This window comes from Archocentrus centrarchus, chromosome 12 (assembly GCF_007364275.1).
Source record: "Archocentrus centrarchus isolate MPI-CPG fArcCen1 chromosome 12, fArcCen1, whole genome shotgun sequence".
In the NCBI taxonomy this organism is placed as follows: domain Eukaryota; kingdom Metazoa; phylum Chordata; class Actinopteri; order Cichliformes; family Cichlidae; genus Archocentrus; species Archocentrus centrarchus.
In genome coordinates, this window is record NC_044357.1 from 10,942,433 (window position 1) to 10,964,908 (window position 22,476).

Below are 22,476 nucleotides of genomic sequence, written 5' to 3' on the forward strand. Positions count from 1 at the left end.
ATGTTGCAAGTGATCACGCACTTAAACTACTGTGTTGTGTACTCTATCACTGTAGCCTTCACACCGCTCACAAACACACAAAAGAGCTTTCAGCACTACAGCCAAGGGAGGGGTGTGGGTGCACATGGAAAATATGCACAGAAGACTCCCTCCCTCTCTCCCTGCTGCAGTCCGTCTCAATCGCACTCCAACAACACAGAGCAGGTAGTTTTGACCGGAGGCAGTGGGCCGGTTCCTTCTGTTAATTTCCTCTGATTTATATAAAGCAGTAAAACTAAAAATTTGTCCAGACACCATTAATCACAATGGCTCAGAGCGTCTAGCGTAGTGAAGAGATTCTTTCTGGGGGCATCTACGGGCAGTTAATTTGCCATTGAAACCCCACCTGTCTGTGTCAACTAGTCCGTAGAGAGGTGCATAAATGTAGCCCAATAACTGCTCCAAGGGTTGGGCTGTATCCCTTCCTTCTTACATTACCACAGCCAGGGGTAGGGACCATGTAAAAGAGGATTCAGTGGGCAAATAAATAACACAAGCTTGTTGTTCGTCTAAATAGGCTGTCAGTACAGGAGCCGGTTGTTCTGTAAACTTTTTTTGGGCAGTCTTTATATCGTGTGCTTGTTGTCTTGGTCCGGTCAGGACCATTACTAAAAATGTGTTTATTTAAGGTGCAAAAAATACAAAAGAAGTAGAGAAAAAACATCAGTGTTGTTAGAGTGGACCATATCCTGAAACATGCTGGAACAACATACTGTCATTTTATGATTAAAGACATTTGGTTATTTACCAACTAAAATGTTAATTGGATTTTTTTTTTTTTTTTTTTGTAGTGTGATAGTTTGGGCTCCCACTTTTCAGTTCTTATTATTTTTGACAGATTTGACACATTATGTGTTGCCCAAGCTGCTCTCTTCATTAAACGCCCCCCTGCAGCTTTGGAATGACATTCAGCGTGCACACACTATTAGAGCTTGTTAAAGAGCATGTGAAATAGGAAACACTACATATTCACAGAATTACAGTGTTGGGTGAACCTTAAAGGAAGCAGGTGCTTTGGTTGACTTGCTTCATGTCTGGCTGCCTAAATAAAAGTCTCACCTAAATGTGTCACCTCCTCCTTCGCTGCCAGCCATCCTTTCTTCTCTGCCTTTTAAAGTAAAACTGAAAGAAAACTGTTATGTCATCTCATCCTTTGTTTACCCCACACAAATGTGCACTTACATTTCACGCTGGCTAGTTTTTTTTTTTTTTTTTGCACTGTTCAGTTTCTTTTGCAGCCTGTCTCTGCACTTCAGTGGCTGGAACAACTAATTGGAGTGAGAGACAGGTGGAGCCACTCCGTAACAATCAGTCTTATTAGTAGCAGAGCTGCAGCTCATACTAGGCACTCTTTTTGTTTTTGCAGGGTGAGCACAGAAAAGAGGGCATGAACTTTTGTCGCTCTCACATACGGGGGGCCCCTAGCAGCTTGTCAGACTTCACTTATTGTGGTTAATGTTAAGGCCTCTGTATTATAGGGTTAGTTGGTCAAAGCATCTCGTTGCATGAATATAGGAAAAAAGATCGCTTGTCCAATTGTCTCTCACTTCTTTCTCAATTACCGTGTCAGTTTGTGTGTGTGAGGCAGAGTACCAGTTCCACAGTGATGTGTCAGTGTGAGTCTGTCCACTGTGTGCAGGCATGTTGCAGTGTAATGGAAGCAGGCAGGTGTAAGGGTCACGGCCAGTTTGTGAGCCAGCGTCTTAACCCCTGCTGTCTGCTTTGTCTGACCGTCAGAGGAACCCCTTAATTAAACCCTTTAGTTAGTAACGTCCGCCCGATGCAGCCCAGCAGACATGCCGCAACAATCCTTTCATTAAATGCTCCTGGATGACTTGGCAAGGACAGATTCGGTTTCCCAGTTCCTGCTGCACAAAGGCCAATGTAAGGAAATTTCCTCTCATTTCTCAGTTTAAGAAATGAGAGCACCTTTTGTTCCCTTTACTGAGAAATGGCTATGTGTAATCCTCACTTTGCAGACTATTTATGTCCATCTAGTTGCTAGGTAAAAAGATTTTTTCATTCTGTTTGTAAAGGAAAATCATTGCAAAGCAATAAGATTCACAGTGTAGGTGATAGTGACATTATGTGCCTGTTTATTAGTCTGACAAAGCTGTAAAATGTTGTTTTCTTTTTGTTATGAGCCATTAACGATAGGTTTACACACTGCTGTATAGTGTTATTTAAACAAACTATTGCTTTTGGTCAGTGTGTGTGTGTGTGTGTGTGTGTAATATCTGTTATGTAACTTGCAAAGTTAAAGTGATCCAAGTGGCCAGAAAATGATTGGAAACAGAGCTGTGAGGGAATTAGCTAAAGTATAGCTCAGTGAGAGAACCACGTTTGCTGACAAAGACTAACAGGGCTCACTCTGTAGAGATCCAGGACCAAGGCCTGGTCCAGTGACCTTCGGCAGCAGGCAGAGTTTTTCTGCTGTTCTTGGCCAGTCTGCGTTGTTGCCTCAGCCATGAAAAATCACCTTCTTAATGGCACCTTCAGAGCCAGCCAGACATCTCAGAGGTTGTGCGGATGTTTTGTAACCGTTGTGCCAGTGCTTGAAATCTGAGCCACAGGTGTGTTTCAGGTGCAGCCACCAGTTTGTCCGCAGAAAGGACCTTGTGCTTTGTTAGAACTGTAGGCTGAGTTGGCCTCCAGCATTGGTAGCTGTTCCTAAAGACATTACAACATTTCTGAACCTTTAATAAGGTTCTCACGAAGAAGCTACATACACAAAGAAAAGTATATATTTTAGTAGGAAATCTGATCAGGTTGAGTAGCACTGCTGCTGTAGTTGTTCATCAGCAGATTGAGAATAAAGGGGGGGGAAAAAATCCCCACAGGTGTATCAGTTAACATGTCACGATGGGAGGATGTTGATTTTGCATGTTAGTAATGAAATGTACAGTTTTAGATGCACTGCATTACAGATGGAACAAACAAAAAAAACAAAAGTAAATGACATGAACACTGCTGTTTCAAAGCTGTGCCATATAATGTGCCATATAATTACAGTCTAAAATGTTTGTGGTAAATGTGTTTTTTTGCAAAGCAGTGAGTCTGCCCTGTGTTTTTAAAAAAATGATCATAAAGCCCTTGTAGTCACTGTTGCAAGGGTGACAAAAGAAATCTTGTGTAGGTAAATGTTGCAACTATCAAGAGGAGGATTTGCCATCTTGGGTGGCACAGTGGTTGGCACCACCACTGAAGCTACTGCGTCATGCTACCAGTTGACTGAAGTCTAATCAGGGGGAGGAGACAAAGTACAGAGGAAACCAATCAATGAGATGAAGGGAGTAAAATCAAGGAAAAAAGACAAGAGACAAAGGAATACCAAAATAAAACAGGAAGTAACATAGCAATGAAACACCTAACCAAGACGGCAGCTTAACAAAAAGATACAAGGAGACACTGTGAAAGTAATAAACACCAAAACAGGAAGGCAATCAAAACAGAATAATGCCTGTAATCAAACTTTTAATACTAGAATAATCTTAAAAAAAAAAAAAGCAAAACTCAGACTCTGATGTTAATCAAAGTTAAGGTTCAAGAGTGACACTGAAAAACTAATGACCAGAAAACTCAAAATAACCCAGCAAACCCCATGGACCACGACACTCGGTGGCTGTGCATGTAATTGAATTAAAACCACGGTGGAAGAACAAAAACCATCGTTATATACATCATAAAAATTGACTTTTAAGTAGAACTGGGTTACATTTTAAGTTTATAAAGTGATTACACAGGCAATTAGGCAAGCACTGGGTCTTGTAAAGGGGTGTGTGTGTGTGACTACCCCAGGGCAGGAGGCAGGGTTAAATGTAAAATGCAGATACTGCTTTATGTGTCATCTGTGTTTATTTTACTCAACTGGCTGGAGGCAGTTTGAAGTGAAACGTTTATGACTATCACAAAATAGTCATAAACACTGACATTTATAACCTGATGCAGAAAGTGCATGGTTGTGACAGACTTAATTATTGCTTGCATACTTTTTTTTTTTTTTTTTGCTTGTCTTAATGCTGTAAATCCATGGATGTGGCTCCATGTCTCCAGGGAATCTCAGAGGAGTTTATAAGCATTGTTATTTTCCATGAGACGGGTCACATCCTGAATCAAGCACATTTAAATTACATATCCTATCAGGAGCTCTTCAGTTTGCGTTTGAAACTTCAGATGAGCCCACGTGAACCCTCCTGCATTTTTTTCCTTCAGAAGTTATAGTGATTAACAACAATAATATTGGCTGAGAAAAGTGATTCAACAGAAGTGTGATCACATTTCAGTGCTCTCCAGAGTCATGTCGTAGTCTCATGAAGGAGACAGACTGAGTGAGAGAATGAGACAGCATGACAGACAGAGGGAGGGGAAGGAGAGAGAATCTTGCTGTGACAGCCTTTTCACTCTTCATGAATGGAGTTTTTCTTCCCACTCAGCCTTCTAAAAAGCATTCAAAACGTCAATCTCAACACATTTTGAATATTCATCAAGATCCTTCTTTTACTTAAGGGTTGGGACTCTACTGGGGATCTACATGGATCTCACAATATAGTTATAGATTTAAGTACTGAATTATACTAGATTCAGTAGATAAGATGTCCTTTGTACACATGGGCATTGTTAAATCCCAGCATTCCCAGCTTGGGGGTGGTGTCAGGGATCTATTAATCTGTCACTCCAGTTATATATAATCACAGATGTGTTTATCACAAGTCACACCACAAAAACAACTATATATAACACACACCTTAACATCTGGTTATAGCTGTGTAAATCATCATAGCAGGACGGGACGGGACGGGACGGGGGGGGCGGGTAGCAGGACGGGACAAAACACAAACTAAGGAAGAGAGGTGAGGAAGAGGGGAGTATCAAATAGAAGATATATAGGGCTAGCACAGTAGTCATCATTTAAAGGAGCTCTTGTCATACAGTAGAACCAGAAGCTATGAGACACTGGTTGTTTTTTGTTTGTTTGTTTGTTTGTTTGTTTTAATGAAACAAAGCACATGTGACATGCAACCTAACATCTCTGCTTCATCAGTGTCACTTCCCTTAATGTTCTCTTTAGTGGCACTGCCACTGATGTAACTTGGAGAAGATGCAAATGTAAAGATTTTGGTGCTGGGCAAAGACTCAGTGCTCAAAAATCATACCACCACCTCAGCCTTTACCCATATTAAAGAAAAAAAAAATAACCACAACATACTGAGTGCTTGTTGGATGAGGATGGATTTCGATTGATACAGCTTATGAGTATTGTTAAGCTGTTAAAATCTGTTATCCAGTTTTATTTACAACCACTAATTTCACTGTTGTTTAGACAAAAGCAAATGATCTCAAAATGCCACCTGGAGCTCTGAAAACTAAAAGACAGCACTAGTTCTGCCCCATCGCACACAAAGCGCTATATAATATTTTCTTATAACTCAATGAAGAAAGGAGCTAATCTTTGTCTTGCAGAATGATGAAGATAACGTCACGCTTTCTTGACTCTCGCACCCCGATTGGACCATTTGGTCTAGACAGCTGTGTTGCCACGGTAATAAAGTGCTTTCCAGGATTCTGTGACAGCCGTTTTAACACTGAGCTGCTGAAAATCCTCCTAATTTCACAGAGCTGAGGGTCAGTTTGGCCCCAGCTGAGAAATCGTTCATGATACGCATTCCATCTTCTGAGAGTAATTTCATCATCTGTGTTCTGCCATGGCTTTTTGTTTCTCAGGTTAGCGGTGATTTTTCGCAGTCGTCTATCCCCTTTCTCTTGCTGTGTGATGAAATGCATGCCTGCTCCTTTAAAGTCACAAAAAAAACCAAAAAAAACAGCTCATTTTCATGGTGCACTGCAATTCTAGTGCTGGTATTAATGTGGGGTCTCTGTTTCATAAGAAAATGTTTACGTTATGAAATGGAGACATATTATTACAAACAATGCAATAAGTGATCTCTGACTGCTAGAGAGCAGAACAGAATCCGCAAAACGAAGTGACAATAATCTCCGAGCTAAACTGCTCCCCACACAAGCCCTCCAAATCAAAGTGGGCAAAGCAGCACAAGACTCAGGGTACTAGGAGGTCACAGAAAGCCAGACGTTTGGTAGGGAAACACCAGAGAGAGTTCATGTTTATGATGTGGTACAGAAGAACACACAAATTTACTTTATTCAGGTAGAAGAGATAGAAGAGGAAATCTGCTCTCTCTCTCATTACTAATGCAGCTTTATCAGTAAAAGCTGAGTGAATATACCTCCTTTCGTGCTTGCTGAAATCGGTTGGAATTTATTGGAATTTTTTTTTTTTTGTTTCAGCATAGAACATTTTTGGTATTCCTATTAAAAATATTGTCAGAAAAAAGCAGGAAGGAGCAGGTTTTTACGATGCATCGCTGATTAGACAAGAGCTGTAATCAGGACCAAAAGGGGAAAAAAGAAATTTAGAGCTGATGTAAAAATGTTTATGAAAAGGAATGTTCCAAGACGGTCCCCCAATCATTCTAATAAAAGTGCCTCACTGGGGACCTGTGCTATAATAATAATAAAAAAGAAAAGTCTTCTCCTTCTCATCATCTTTTTTGGGGCTGTATTTTTTAGCCCATGAAACATTCTGATTCAAGCCCTTCTTTGGCTGTATGACCTTTTGATAACTCTGCATATTATTGTGCAAGTATTGTGCACAAGATTTGGATCAGTGGATTTCTCTTGACCTGAACTCAACCTGTAGTCTGAGCCTATTTACTCGCAAACAAGCTAATCAGGAGTACTTGTACATTATACTTTAAACTCCAAGCTATATATATATATATATATAATGTGTGTGTAATCATTAAAAAAAGTTGTTTAGTTATGCAATTTTTTGTTAAGCTCATCATAGAAATAATTGTCTTAGAAAGGCACAGAAGGAATTCCCATTCAGCTTTCCATTCATTTTGAATTGAGCTTTGATGCTTGAGAGAAACAACTTTCATTCAAGTTGCAACAAATGCTGCTTTACAAAAGTACTCAGGTACTGAAATAATGATTTCTCAAGCAGCATTAATCATCCTCTGTCTATGTGTTATGACAGATGTGCTTTTAACATTTTAACATTTAAATTTTAACAGTGAGAGGAGAAAAAAAAGGAAAGAAAGAATCAGTTTAACTGAAAAAAGGTCTTGCAACTAGTCTGCCCCACTTTGAACCCCTTTGTGTGTTGGAGTGACGCCCACCTACAGAGCTGCTCACTCCACTGGACCCCCCATCACAGGCCTTTGGGCTCAAGTAGGTTGTCTGAGAGTCCAGAGAGACCCCACGCTGGGCATTTGATGGAGCGCAGTAGGGTGTGTAAGGTGCAATGACCCATTCACATTGCTCCCCATGCACTCATGCTCCAGAATAGTCTGACTTATCACATGTAATACACGAAGCTGCACAAATCAGGAGTGACAGCTATAGGGCTGAAGCACTAGAAGGGAGAGGAGGCTTCTGGGAGCCGCTGTTCCCAACCAGTCAGACTTTAAGAGGGGACAGTTGTGGGTGGAGAAGCCCATTTGGCTGTTGTTTTTGCCTTGTTTTGACACCTCATTGGCTTTTGTTTACATCCCCTTGAACCATTTGGAATGAATCAAACTGCTCCCAGAAGACTCATACAGTACACACAGCATGTGACTGTGGAAATTCATCCATCTCAAAAATGTTTTTGAGTTCTATAGGCGCTATTGCAGTTTGTTTAGTAGCTTAGTCAATCCTCTTAACCAGCTGCAAGCATAATCTTACCGTGCAACGCGTCCCTGTTGTCACTGATGTTTTCTTCTGTTCTATTGTATGTTTGCATGTGTGCTGGATTAGTGTGAAGTTGCAAAGTTGTGGCAGTGCCTGGAGGTGTGAGCTCTAATCGCCTGTAATCACCTGACGTGTGATGGCCTGATCCCTGCTGAAGCCGTGTGAGTGGTTGTGTTTTCACCCTTTTAATACACAGGCTCACATGAGCAACTGAACAAGATTCAGCCTCCATCTGAACTTTAATACCAGACTCTTAGTTACAGATTAATGCCTGTGTGATCTTTGCCATTCACGCAACACCTGCGTCTGCAGCTGTAGTTCGGTACACACGGGGTCAAAATGAGGTTGTGGAAAGGTCGGTTCCTTTTTTTTTTTCCTCTGACAATTATTGTGGATTGTGTCCCCTTTTTTCTTCACCTATCAAACAAATGAAAGGTGCGGTGAAAACCTTTAATTTTATAATCTGTCTTAAGCTTTTGTGAGAGTAAGGGGAGAGCAGCACGTCTCGTAGTAATAGAAAATGCCACTAAAGAAGTTCTGTAGTGAGAAAGACATAAATCTCAGGTATGGAGCAGTGGTGCTGAGCCAAGACTGATAACCTGCGATAACCTTTTTATATTAACAACAAATGCAAATTTTGTTCTACATTCTTGTTGCTCATACTCTCTGCCTTGCAGGATTTGATATGAGCTGGCTTTACTATAGTTCTGTATACACACACACATCCTTTGTAAGTTTACAGTCCGTAGTTCCCACTGTTACTTTGTGTCCCTCTTGGCATGCTGTCTGTTTGCCTGCCTGTGGCACCAGTTCATAATGGCTTTACTACTACCTTTCACACCTCATGCAGCCCATGCTTGCATCCATGGCCCCGGCTCACCCCCTAATACCCCTTCTGTCCTGCTGTCTTTTCTGTGTATGAGTGACGTGAGAATTTGCACTGAGCCAGCAGCACCTCAGGGATGTGTAGATATACTCAGCTGTTCGCTCTGCGGTGGAGCGGACATCGAAAGGGCCGGACAAATAGCACAGTGAGAGAGCAACTAAGTAACACCCTCCTCCTCTCTTTTGTCCCCCCTCTTCTTTCTCAGTGTCTGTCTCTCCCAGCCTGTCAGTGTGGAGTAGTGCTGGAGGCTGCGAGGTGACTGTGCTGTGGGAAGTTCCTGAGAGTGCTGAGGGGCAAGTCACTCACAGAGAAACGCTTGTACAGAAAGAGCACTGAGCCTCTTTCACCAAAGGATATAAAACACACTCTCACACCTCCTCCTTGTTGCGCGGGGTGTGTTCGCTGTGGCAGGACCTCAGGGATTTGAGGAAAGTTAATGCTGGCATGATGGTGGTGTGGCTGCCTCAGGAGTGGGCCTGGCAGGCTGTTCTCCTGGTGACCGGACTAGCATCACTGAGCCGTGGGTCTGATGGTGAGTACTGTGCTGGGCACCGGCTCTCACTGCTGTGTGTTTTGATGTTTCTACTGTCCTGCTGTCTTTATGTTTCAATAAATTGTTTGTCTCATATTATACACATGTTTTCTTCTGCTGTATCTTGAGATTAGAGACCGGTTATGCACTTAATTTACTGGTTCAGTGAGGAGCATGTCTTCACACATTTTATTGATAGTATCGAATGCTGACAGGTTGATCGTGTTAGCTGTGAGCTTATCAGTCTATTTTTTGCCCTGCGGTATTTATGATGAGTAAAAGCTATTATGATCTCCACAGGGGCTACCATGAAAACGGGCGTGCATTTATCTCTGCCGTCCTGCCCACACCCACACCCCCGCCCCAAGACCCCATGTTCCTGAGTCCCCAGACCCCCGATCATGTTTTGAATTGTTTGAATTGTCTTTTACTATGAATGCCAGCAATGTCACAGTGCCCCGTAAGGTTGTGACAAGTTGAAGGGTCGACAAAATCCCAGTCTCAAGAAGATCACACTTACTCATAAGTGGATTAAAAAAATATACAGAGGTAATAGGTCAGTATGGGTATTACTATGTTTTGGGGGTTTTCTGCTTTTATTGTTATGTGCAGGTATTATCACACATTAATCAACACTTAAATTCTTGCTAATAAAAATAATCATTAGTTGCAGCTTGACTTTCATACTTAGTAACAACACAGTTTGGTGTCAAGCTGCAAAACCAGCATCTGGTTGCACACAGTAACACACAATGTTTATAAATACTGCCATAGAGAGATGGTCTGGAAAATTTCAGCACAACTCCGAGCTCTGACTGGATTTCCCTTAAATGATCGATGGCGCGCCACTTCTCTCATTTGCTCACCTCATGCTATGCTGGCCTCATCTTGGTGTTAATTAGTTAAACTGCATTCTTGGTATAGTGTCTTACTACTTTTACATATATATATATCAAAGTCTTTATTTTTTCCTCATGCAGTAAAAACAGTAAAAGATCAGATCAGAAAGAAGAGTTATGACTGACTCATTTGGAAATGGAAGGCTTCAAAAATTCAGCAGCAGAAAGAATATTTATATGATTATATATATAAAAAAAATTGGGTGCATATTCATCTGAGCACAGAGTAATTTTACATTTAATCCTGGAACAAAGCCATGCTTTGCTGAAACTGTGCAGAAATAAAAACCTGCTGTAAAATCCTGTACCGCCTGTGTGCTTCAGAGCTAAATGTAACTTTCACAGTTGCTCATGAAATACCTCAGCTGCTGATGAATGCTTCTTTAGTGAATTTGCCCAACTCTTCTCTGTATTGACTGAGCTAGGATATTCTCAGTGAATTTGAGAGCCAGTAGCTACACAGATATAAAGGATGTGGGTAAACAGAGCAAAACTCATCAAAAAGAGCAACATTGATTTTCACATCTGCTTATTCCCGTCAGCATATCCTGACAAATAGTAGGCGAAATGAAGCTGTGAGCCTCTTGGAAAAGTTTTCTACTAAAGTTATTCTGGACACGTTGCGCTTCTTTAGTTTCACTCCCCCATGTTCAGTTTTTTCCTCAATAACTTTTATCAATACCTTTTCTGTTTCCCCTGTGATTTGATCTTTTTAAAGGTCACCCAAATGAGTTTAACATGTGGGAGGTAGCCCATAAATCTGAGTAGCACAGCCAGTTTGCCACCTGTTTCTCGACGCTGATGAGGTTCACAGAGAATAGATGAGTCCTAGCTCCATTCATCCAATGGCAATGAAGTGGAAATTTGAAGAATTTGATACAGTTATATGATAATTTACTATGATTTTTTTTTTTTTGAAAGTGCATTGGTTTTAGTTAATTTCCTCCAGCTATATTTTTTGTTTAGGTTTGCACCATTTAAGGAAAATGAAGCACACAGCACAGTGGCCCATCACATATAAGACTCATAGATACTTAAAATGAACAAACGCTGGACCAGAGAGAAGCTGAAGTGGTATGTGTTTGAGTTGAAAATAAAAAAAAGGTCCTCTGGAAAGATGTGTATAATCAGCAGGCCTCACTGAAGTGCTGCCACAAGTGTAATTTGCCATATTTTACTTCAAGCGGTCTTCAAATATTTGAAAATTGCAGATAATTTGTTTGTCTCTGTCAACAGGTGTTTCTGTTCTGTAGTTTCACATCAGTTACATGAGCATTCAGGGGTTCAGACTTTGAGTCTGAGGGGAAAACTGAATAACTTCAGTGTTGTGTAGGTAGTGCTAAGTTTTAAATACAAAGTATACGTGTGTGATTTAACTGAGAAAAATAGCCTTAGCTAATGCAGGAAGGTACTGGATATTTTAAATGATGTAAAATGGGTTCTTGGATGCTCCAGGAGGATGATTTTTAGCTCAAAAAAAAAAATCTACCAAACAAACATGTCAAGTTTTCCTCAGCAAGGACATACAGAAAGTTATATGTAACAGTAATATGCCTTTCCTTTGGAATATGTTTGTGGAGCTGAGTGCTGTGCAGTCATGTCAGTGTGTAGTGTGGAGTAGCGGTCCAGCAGTACAAAACAGCAGCAGTTGGTCCTCAGCAGGACCGAGCTCCTTCAGCATTCTGTGTGCTGCTTCCTGTCAGGATGTGGATACGGTTCCCCCACACAGAATTTGATCCCCAGGCAGATGTGCTGCTCCAGCGGTCAGGCCTGGGAGTAAAAATTGTGCGTGTGTGTGTGCGTGCGTGCGTGTGTGTGTGTGTGTGTGTCTGTGTGTATTAGTTGTTCACGTGCACCATGTTAATATATCTGCTTTGTGAGATTTGGAAGCTCAGGGTTACTTTTTGTGAGTTCCAAGGGACTACTAATCCCTAGTTGGAGCCTGTTGAATAACGAAATTATTCAAAAGGATCCTGTTGTCTAACAGTTAGATAACAAATTTTGTCAACTCAGAAATGTAAAGGAAAACTTAAATAATTAAAAAAATGTGCTTACTAATTTCCTTACTGACTTTTAGATAACAGGACTGATACAACCCTCTGAGCAATTTGCTTACAGGCTCTAAAGGTGGTGGCAGGTGTATTTTGTGATGTACTGACAAAGTCCTCTCATTTCTTTATATTAGGCCAGAAAAATGGGAAATAGGTTCAGCGATTTATTGAAACATGTGCAAACATACATGGAAATACAGTAAATCAGGCATCATACTAATCAGCTTGAAAGTCAATATTTGGTGTGACCACCTTTATTCTTCAACACAGCCTGAACTCTTTTATGCAGCTTCCTTTTCATTGATGATGCCACACAATATTCAGTAATGTTGAGGTCTGGGCTCTGGGGAGGCCAATCCATGACTGATAGTGTTCCACTATTCTAGGTATGCTTTTACTGTATTAGCAGTGTGTGGCAGTTGTACTGCATTGGCAGTGTGTTTGGGATCACTGGCATGCTGAAAATCAGCTGCCCAGGTGCTTTCCACATGGTATTGCATGGTGGATCAAAATCTGATGATACTTTACCGTGTTCACAAATCCATCAATTTTGACAGGATTCCCAACACCACTGGCTGAAATGCAGCTCAAAACCATGAAAGAGCTTTCAGCATGTTTTACAGATGGCCATAGACACACACACTGGTGTACCTCTCTCCTGACCTCCTCCTTGATAAATTCAATGACCATTGAATCAAAAACTTCAAATTCAGATTCATCACTCCATCAGACCTGTTGCCACTGATTTTCAGTCCAGTTTTCATGTAATTTGGCATACCTCAGCCTTTCCTCCCTGTTTCCCTTCCTTAAGCATGGCGTCTTTACAGCCGCCCTTCCACTGAGAGCATTTCTGATGAGGCTTCAGTGAACAGTAGCTGAACCAGCTGAAGGTACAGGTGCATCTCTCAGGTCCTGTGTCAGCTATTTACTGTGTTTTTTTCCCTATCTCATAAGCACATGACTTTCAGATACTGTTTATATGCTGTAGACAGTTTTTCAGGCCTTCCACTACTTCTTTTCTCCTCCACTTGTCCAGTGTTTTTAAGGACACACTACACGCAGTGCTGATATATGCCAAGTTTTGAGCTAATAGCTCTTGGGGAATCACTTCATTGGTGCAATTATATTTTATGCCTGTCAGATGGTGTCAAACTATCTTTTGAGACAGGCTGCTAGTAACAAAGTGCCTAAAGGTACAATTTAAAATAGTTCTTGGTGAGTTATCTGTTAAGTCTACCCACAGATGACGCTGATTCATCTCTTAAGTTAGGTGCCTTTTTATGCTTGAATAAGTTATGTATCAGTTTGATCAGTGGCTTAACAAAACAAATAACCCTATCTGTATTTTTATTTGTGACTTCCATAGACACCCTGACCAACCTTAAATTAAAAAAAGAGGCATCTGGTTTTTTTGTTTTTTGTTTTTTTTTTTTTTTGCAGAAGGGCTAAGGTGACATATTGTGGTGGCTCTTTGGTTGTAGCCTGTAATGAACCCCAGCATTTCTCAGTCGCTTGTGGCTTTTTCCAGTAAGTCCAGACCACATGAATAGATAGACGAGCAGTGAGATGCATTGATGGGAATTGTGGGTAGATAATGTTTAAAAAAAAAATAACGGAGAGAAGATGGGACTGAGATGAGCGCCACACACAGAACACATACTCTTGTGGTGTCAGCACCCACACCTGTTTTGGGTCTATTAATGTGTGTGTGTGTGTGTGTGTGTGTGTGTGTGTGTGTGTGTGTGTGTGTGTGTGTGTGTGTGTGTGTGTGTGTGTGTGTGTGTGTGTGTGTGTGTGTCTGCAAAAAATTTGGCATGATTCATACAATCATATGCAAGATTAGGAAGTTTAAAGCATCTTTGTACCCCATATACTTTGTGTCTCTGTTTCTGGCATCTGTTGTGAATAAAGCAGTTATTTTGTCAGTGTCTGTGTGTACATCTGCGTGTGTTTGAGTATTTGCATGTGGATATAGCAGCCCTTTGCTGTATTCACACCCATATGTAGAATTTTTTTTTCCCGTGTGGAACCAGAGTGAGTCCTTGACAGTGGAGCTAGTTTTCTGCGGCTGGGATTTGAGCCCCTGTCAGCTCTTCATAAAGCCAGCCGATGAAGAGAAAACAGGTTGCTGGAAGCTGCAGGGTGGAAACGGATGACCTGATGCGGGTGTAGCAGCAGAGAAAAAGAAGAAGGGAAGAGTGTGGAATGTGCTCCTCAGACACGCTCTTGTGTATGCGTGTACAATATGTGCACATGTGTGAGTGTCTCATGTGGCACAGGCCTTTGAAGCCTGTAGGGGGGGTTAAGAGGAATGAGGGTGCAGTGGCAGGGTGGAGGAGGATGTATGGCCCCTTTGCAGGTTGGTTGTGACCCCCTCAGGGTCAGAGTGCACCCAGGAGACAAGGGGGAAGATGCCTCTTTTGAAGAGGTGATTTATCATGGCCACCTGGAGTAACTTATCTGCCTTTTTTCTCATGTCCTCCTCTCTACCCATGACGAACAGTTAACAGTCTGTGTGATGGTCACAGCTCGCAGATTAAATGCCTGTTGTCTAGTCTGTGAAGTCTGCTACTGTTATACAACTGTGTTAATTGGAACACTTATTTTTCTAGACATGAAACCTCCTTCAACATTTGTCAACAAGTCTTATCTTATTTTTTACCATTTTTTTTTTTTTAACCATCACCAGTCAAAAACTTTATCCAGCGATGGTGTGAGGCTGTAAACTGTAGGCAACAAATCAGACTGAACTGACTGGACTTAAAACAGTAGGTCAGGGTTGATCCCACCTTTTAGACCTTTGGTTAGAACAAGGAAAAATGGCTTAACAAAGAGAAGTACTTCTTCCATGACAGTTGGTAAAGATAGGCAAACAGGCAGAATAAGTAAAGTTAATTAAAAAAGCATCTTTCAAAACACACACACACACACACACAAAAAAGCTAACAACATTATATCATGTGGGAATTTCCATGATTTTTCCACGGCAGCTCCTGTTTGTCATTACTAACGTCATATGAATGTTACAGAGGTCACAGTCATGGTTCGCCTAGCACCATGAAAAAAGGAGGGAGGATGTGTCACAAACAAGACTGATAATGGTCAGTCACAGCCTTCAGAAATGAACAGAAATGAGAAACACAGTCATAAAGGCTGCAGATAAACTGCCGTCAATAATGCAGACATGTCTGGGAGAGTTAAATCCAGTGCGGAAGTGCCCACATGTACAGTACAGTGCCACTGACGGTGATGAGCTGTGACTGTAGGTTCTCCAGCTGGAGTAATTCACCATAATTACACTTCACTTGCTCAGAGGATGTGTGTGTGTGTAATATTGTGTCAGAGAGAGGAGCTGCCTGTGGAATGTGTGAGGGATGCAGATCAGGTTTCTGGGTGACCTTCAGTGTGCTACGCCGCTGACAAAGCAAGTTTGTGTGCGGGTACACGCGTGTGTGTGTAAGCTTGTGTTTCTAAGACAAGAGTAAATAAGAAAGAGAAAATGAAAGGTGTGCAGTTATATATGTGCACACATGTGAGCCAGTGCACTAGCATGGTGTTTTAGTCATTTAATGAGTCGATCTTTAATCTCATTTCCAAATATTATAAGTTATAGAACATAGAATATTGGTAGAATTTGATGTTACTCCCTTGCAAAAATATGTTTCATACAGAAATTAGACAATGATGAGTAAATAAAAATCCCGCATCCTCCAGAGTCTACAGGTGGGATGGTGTAAGCCTGGAAACAGCAGGCAGTGATGCAGGGCGGTATTGGCAATGAGATGTAAGAGCAAGACATGAGAAATTCTGCAGCTTAATTACACCACCAAATTGGGAGAATGTGTTTGGCATCATACAGTATGAAGAAGTGCAGTTTGAGCTGACTGAGCTGCTTCTTATACAGATTTCATATTTTGGTTATTTTCCTGTCTTTGTGTGGCCTTTCAGAGTGTAATACTAATGGCCCCTGTTTTTTTTTAACATCATAGATCCTGTTAAATAGTCTGCTGAACACCAATGACTGCAGTAAAATTGCTCATATACTATGTACAACAAGCTGTAAACCTTATTGGACAAATGGCTTCATGTCAAACAATATATGTAATCAAACTAGTTATAGACAGAAATAATTTTGATATGAGTCTGTTTGTACCCAAAATGAATTGTTCAGAGAGTAAGTAACCAGGTCATGTTTGTGAATTAGAACTGGTTCTCAAACATTTTACCTGGTAAACTAAAGGTTTAAAAAAAAATTTTTTTTTTAAATCTGCTGCTGCATGTAATGCTAATTTTACAGTGAGTCTTGGTACAAACTGAATCTTGTTTAACAAAAGATGAAGTGAATTAGAGCTCTTTGAGACAGAAAGTGCCTTACAGATTCATGAAACATTCCAGTCTTGTGCTCTTGTTTTAAATATTTGCACAACAGATGTGGTAGAGAAACCAAGGGTCCTACGAGGGAGGATCTGAACAGCTCAACAAGCTTCCCCTCGGACAGAAACAGCAACACAACTTGAAAGAACACACTTAAAGAATAGTCACTGTGTTTGTACTGCAATCTGATTTAGCCTTTTCATCGCATACTCCTCAGGAGGATTACTCATGTTCCACTTTTCATGCCCATTTGGCTTTCTGGCTGTTGTGAGCCATAGAGCTTGTTAAACCTATCAAGGGGAAGCTTTGCTTGGATTTGACTGACACGAGGACCTAACTTAGAAATGTGCATGCTTGATGTCTGGAAAAGTCTTGGCTTAATAAAAATGAAGATATCATGTGAAGTTAATATATTTAATGTATAATAAATAACTTTTTGTAGCAGAAGAAAAAGTGTGACGACAAAGTGAAAATGAGACAGACGGTGAGAGAAAAACATCCATCGAGTGTGGCACAGCGTTCTTCCGCTCTTTGACCACAGTGGTCTTTGGGGATTATCTGCTGTCATGACTGGTTTGATTCTCCACTGAAAGACTGGATGCAGCTTCAGCTACTTTGTAGTAAGACTAAAAACAACAAGCAATTTCAGCCTGTTAACACTGGGAACTTTTACTGTTATCAAATCATTTCGTCTTTACTGACTTTGAGTGAGTGATGGCGAGATCTGTGAGTGAAAGCAAATGAGGGACTTTGACTCAGGAGATTTCACAGAAGCTCTGCTGGAGAAGAGAGGACATGTTACTGTGGAATCCAATATAGGCCATCCATTCAGTTAAACACCAAAATCCAAAGTGTAATTAAATAAATGTTGGTTTATTTGAATGATTACTCTCATATACAGTAGATGAGAGAAAAAGACTGCTGGATGAGCTCCACTGACATATGAGCACAGAGAGAGCTCGACACACTGCACTGTAAATGAATTCAATCATCTCAATAAAGAAACCCGCCCTTGGTTTCAAGGAGAGAAATAAAACAGGCAGACATTTTCAGCTCTAACTCTGTCATTTCCCTACGCATATCTACAACTTAACATGCACAGTACACACATAGCGAAATATAGCCACAGTTTTAAAAGTACAAAAATATGTGTCTTCGACTGCAGAGGCAAAGCAGGGGACAGACGGGAGAGACATTTTCTCTGGGTGTAGCAGTGGATTCATGAACTCACCACACACTAGGACAGCAGAAGGGTTTGTTTTGCAATCTTTGAGCTTTAAAATTAGCTGCACAAGCTGATGAATGACCTCTTTTTAGTTTCAGAGAGACATGAGGGGTACTTCCCAAAGTCTGACCTGCATAGGCCCATCGGCTCAGTGTCCTCCTCAGTCATGCTGGTTACATAGTTGCTGCAGAAGCGCTAAACTACTGTGAACCAAATAAGTAAACTGAGCTCGCACTGCAATAACTTAACGGCAATACGGGTGTTTACATTTTTCATTACCAAACTGTGTGAATTAGTGCGACTTATAGTCAAAGTGTGTAATTCCTTCAAAGCAGATTCTAACTAAAGTAGGCCTAAGCATCACCATATTAACAGGGACAGTCTGGCAGAGAACTGTAGCACCACACGACTTTGATATACTTGCTGCTTGATTGTTTGAGTGGAGAAAGGAGCAGGGAGGATGGCTCACCCTGAAAGGCTCCACCCTGAGGTTCTCTAAGATGCTCTTTTTATACCCAGTCATGTTACTGACCTGTTGCCAATTAACCTAACTGGTTACAAAATGTTCTCCACCTCTTTGTAGTACCACTTCGTTTTTCAACTAAAGTTTTCTGTCTCTTGTGTCTTCACTGTGCAGCCAATATGTTGGACACCATGCTACTGAAGAACGGGTGGAAGGGGGGATCGGAGCGAAGGGTGGAGGAGAGCAGCAGCACAGCCACAGTCTTAGCTCAGAACATGCTTTGGTGCCACTGCTACCACCACTGCCCCGAAGACTCAGTCAACAACACTTGCATGTACGCTGAACTACACATACTTGCATGTTCACAAACAGACTATTAACAAACACTGTATTGAGCTCATTAAAAGGCAACACAAACATTTATTCAGTGTAATTAGCCAAAAGACTCATAATTATGTGATCAGATTAGAAGCACAGAAACACTTTAACTGAGCTCCATTCTTCTGAAACGCCTAAAGCCTCTTGAGGCACAACTTATTATTACTGGCATTATTTTCTCCATTTTTTTAAATAGATTAGAGATTATTACTTAGGGGTACAAGGTCTATGTGTGCCAAGATGCAGTTATGTAAAATATGAGGATATGAATATATCTTTGCTACCTATTTCTTATCTATCCTGCTATCTTCTTGGTTTACATCATTATTACTTCATCTGTACCTTTTTTTTTTTTCTTTTGCATAAATATGTTTAGCATGTAGCCTAAAATATGTCATAAAGCAAGTCGACAACTTATAAAAGATTGCAGTAATTCAAACTGCTTTTTGTGCAACTCCAAACATAGTTACATTACGATAGGAACAAGAGAATTTTTTATGCTTTTTAAATTGATTTATTGAAAAAAAAAAAAATCCAACATTTACACCTGACACAAGGCACGTCTAACACATACAGTACCAGCCAAAAGTTTGGACACACTCACCCATTTATATGAATGGGTGAGTGTGTCCAAACTTTTGGCTGGTACTGTATGTTTCTGAATTTTTACCATTTCAAACATTTTAAACTTACCTCCCCGGTGGTCGAGGAGCAAAAATAACTGAAAAGGACCTTAAAATAATTAAGTCTTTTTGTGTGGATACTGGAAATCTGGATACTTGTATGTAATGGTGATGTGATGGTTTGTGTGTATTTTTGTAGGACTGATGGTTACTGCTTCACTATGGTGGAGGAGGAGGAGGGCGGTATTGCTGTGCTCACTGCAGGTTGTCTGGGGATGGCTGGCTCTGAGTTTCAGTGCAGAGTAAGTCTGCTGTATGTGAGTTTGTATGTCTGTAAGTTTTGGGGGTTTTTTTTGTATTCCTTGAAATGTTTTTAAGTCTTTAAAAACTTTCCTTGACTCACCGTAACTGTTTATGACACCCATTCAAATAAGAATTGTCCAGCCCACTCTGTTTACTGTATATGCAGTGAAACAGCCTTTGGCATATTATGAAATGTTAACTGTTAACATGCACGGCTCTGACATTTTGTTTGTGCACGTGAAAGGACACGTGGAACGCACGGTCGAGGAAAGCCCTCGAGTGTTGCACAGATCAACACTTCTGCAACAGAGACTTGCATCCTACTCTTCCTCCACTTATGACATCAAGTAAGACTCATTCACACAGTTTTTTTTTAACAGAATGAAATCCTGCCCCACTTTAAAGCATGAGTGGCTTTCAAAACTGGCTCTTTTAGGCCACGCTGGGTTGGTGATGGGTAGTGACAGTTTAAGCTGTTACAAACCACAGTGTGGTGCTGCAGTGAAGTGGCACATGCAGAGAGAGAGGGAGAGGGAGAGAGAGTGAGATGAAACGGAGCCTGCAGATTTGGCTTGTTCTCTCACCCTCTAATGAAAAGGACAGCCTCTCCCCAGGGCCTGCTTGAGTTTCTTGCCTCAGGACGGATGTGAGATATCTGTCCATCTGTCATGCCCAACCCGCTAACACACACACACACACACACACACACCTACACATACACATACACACACACTCTTTCTCCCTCTGTCAAATACACTTACCTATATGTTTCTATACATACAAAATGTCATTTTGACCTTCGTGTAATTTGTGACAAACTGATTTGTCGAGTTAGTGGGAGAGAAATGTTTTGTTGTTGCCGTTTTGTTATTTAACTCTTCATTCGTAGTTTGTGGTTCATCTCTGTTAGTTTTAATAACAAGACAAAATTCTGACTGTGATCTGAGGATAGGAAAACATAAAAAAAAAAAAAAAGCTGCAACCACCAAGTGAAACATTGGCACAAGAAACCAGCACAGCACTGCAGTTGAGTTCATATGCAGTGACCTTATAAAAGGGGCTTCTGTCGTGCAGTTTTTTTTTTTTGTTTTTTTTTTCCACTAGTTCTTATTGTGTGTTGTTCTCTCGGACATCATAAAGTGTCTCCACTGTTCTGGCATTTGTGTTTCTGCATGTCTGATTGACAGCACCAGTGCAGAAAGGCTAGAGCCCCAGAGCTGCTTCAGGCCTCTGGGGTTTCTGTAGCTGTCCGTGTGACATCTGATATGTGAGATTCAGGAGCGGGATGTGATCGATAACGCACGAGGAAAAGGGGGTGCAGGGCAGAAACAGAGAGATGGAAGGGGAAAAAGCTCGTCTCTGCCAATGAATATTAGAGAGATTTGAAATGACGCCCATGAACAACTGACTGTCACCACCATTTATCAGTAGTTGTTTTATTGACTTTTCCGTCTTGCTCAGACCTGGATTCATGTTTATTTATGTTTAAGAATGGCCAAAATAATAAGAAAAACTCTAACTTACACATCATTATATTTTTAGATTACGTGGACCGCAGTACCCAGTACATGGCTCTCTTAATTTCAGTAACAGTTTGCAGCATCATCCTCGGAATCATCCTTGTATTTTGCTACCTGAGGTAAGAGGCTTGTCTCATGCACATTTAAACAATTTCACACCTCCTGAAGCTTACTCAGCAAACATTCTGTGCCAGATATAAACGGCAGGAGTCGCGGCCACGCTACAGTATCGATCTAGAGCAGGACGAGACCTACATCCCCCCTGGGGAGTCTCTGAAGGACTTGATAGAGCATTCCCGAAGTGTAGGCTCTGGCTCTGGGTCAGGACTCCCTCTACTGGTACGAAAAAATCTCTACACACGTGCTTCACCTCAAGCTGAGTTCATTTAACTGTGATTAAAAAAATCAAAATGATTTTCAGTGCAGTAAAATGTATGAATTACATCAACTGTTCACTCATATAAAATTCCCTCAAAAACGAGATCAAATAAAAGAAAGTTTATATATATATATATATATATATATATATATATATATATATATATATATATATATATATATATATTTAAAATGTAAAAAACCAAAAAAAGTGATGTCAAAGAGGCTGTGCATTATAAAGCAGAGTTTTTGTTTCTTTGTTTTATTTTTACAACAATTTGTTTCCAGGTGCAGCGCACCATCGCCAAGCAGATTCAGATGGTTAAGCAAATTGGAAAAGGGCGCTATGGAGAAGTCTGGATGGGCAAGTGGAGAGGAGAGAGAGTGGCTGTCAAAGTCTTCTTCACCACAGAGGAAGAAAGCTGGTTCAGAGAGACGGAAATCTATCAAACCTTCCTGATGAGACATGACAACATACTGGGTAAGGCCACAAAAACTGAGTGTGAAAGAGTGAATGCACTATGTTAACTATGAGCGCTGGTTGCAGTCAGCACAATTAAGGGTTTTCTCTTGGTTTTTTGCTATTTTATAGGTTTTCTTTTTGGTTTTTTTAGGTTAATAAGCTTTTGATTTATATGTTAATGTTAAGAACAGTTATTCAGCTAAAACAAAAGATTTAAAACTAAAAAGAAATGCTCCTTTGGGCTCATTTTGCTCTGCACCCACAGCATGACTTTAAAGGCAGTAACTCAGGACGCATTGTTAAGTGTAGAAATTAAAGTATGCTTCAAGTCGTTCTGATGAGCCAGACATAATTTACAAAGACACAATATGATATGAATCATGTTGAATCAAATGCTCATACAGATGCACAGGGAGATATAGTGATGCATTTGGTTTTACACGTGAAAACTCCAGCTCCGCATCTGCATCAAGCATGCATATTGGATTCTAATGTTCAGTGGCTGAGTAGAAGTTGGCGAAATGTCCCCAAAAGTGAATGAAATCATGTGTGTTGATTTCTGTGTGTATATTTTAATCCTGTCGCGCCCG

General features: G+C 40.8%; 1 protein-coding gene across 1 annotated transcript in view; it reads left to right on the plus strand.

Moving 5' to 3' along the window:
- bmpr1bb (bone morphogenetic protein receptor, type IBb) overlaps window positions 1-22,476 on the plus strand; it is a 50,801-nt gene that overhangs the window by 26,109 nt on the left and 2,216 nt on the right. The window contains exons 5-11 of the mRNA XM_030742772.1: window positions 8,883-9,209; window positions 18,396-18,555; window positions 19,422-19,524; window positions 19,770-19,872; window positions 21,068-21,164; window positions 21,240-21,384; window positions 21,712-21,904. Coding sequence (XP_030598632.1) covers window positions 9,122-9,209; window positions 18,396-18,555; window positions 19,422-19,524; window positions 19,770-19,872; window positions 21,068-21,164; window positions 21,240-21,384; window positions 21,712-21,904 — 889 coding nt within the window. The 5' untranslated portion in view covers window positions 8,883-9,121. The remainder of the gene's footprint in view (window positions 1-8,882; window positions 9,210-18,395; window positions 18,556-19,421; window positions 19,525-19,769; window positions 19,873-21,067; window positions 21,165-21,239; window positions 21,385-21,711; window positions 21,905-22,476) is intronic.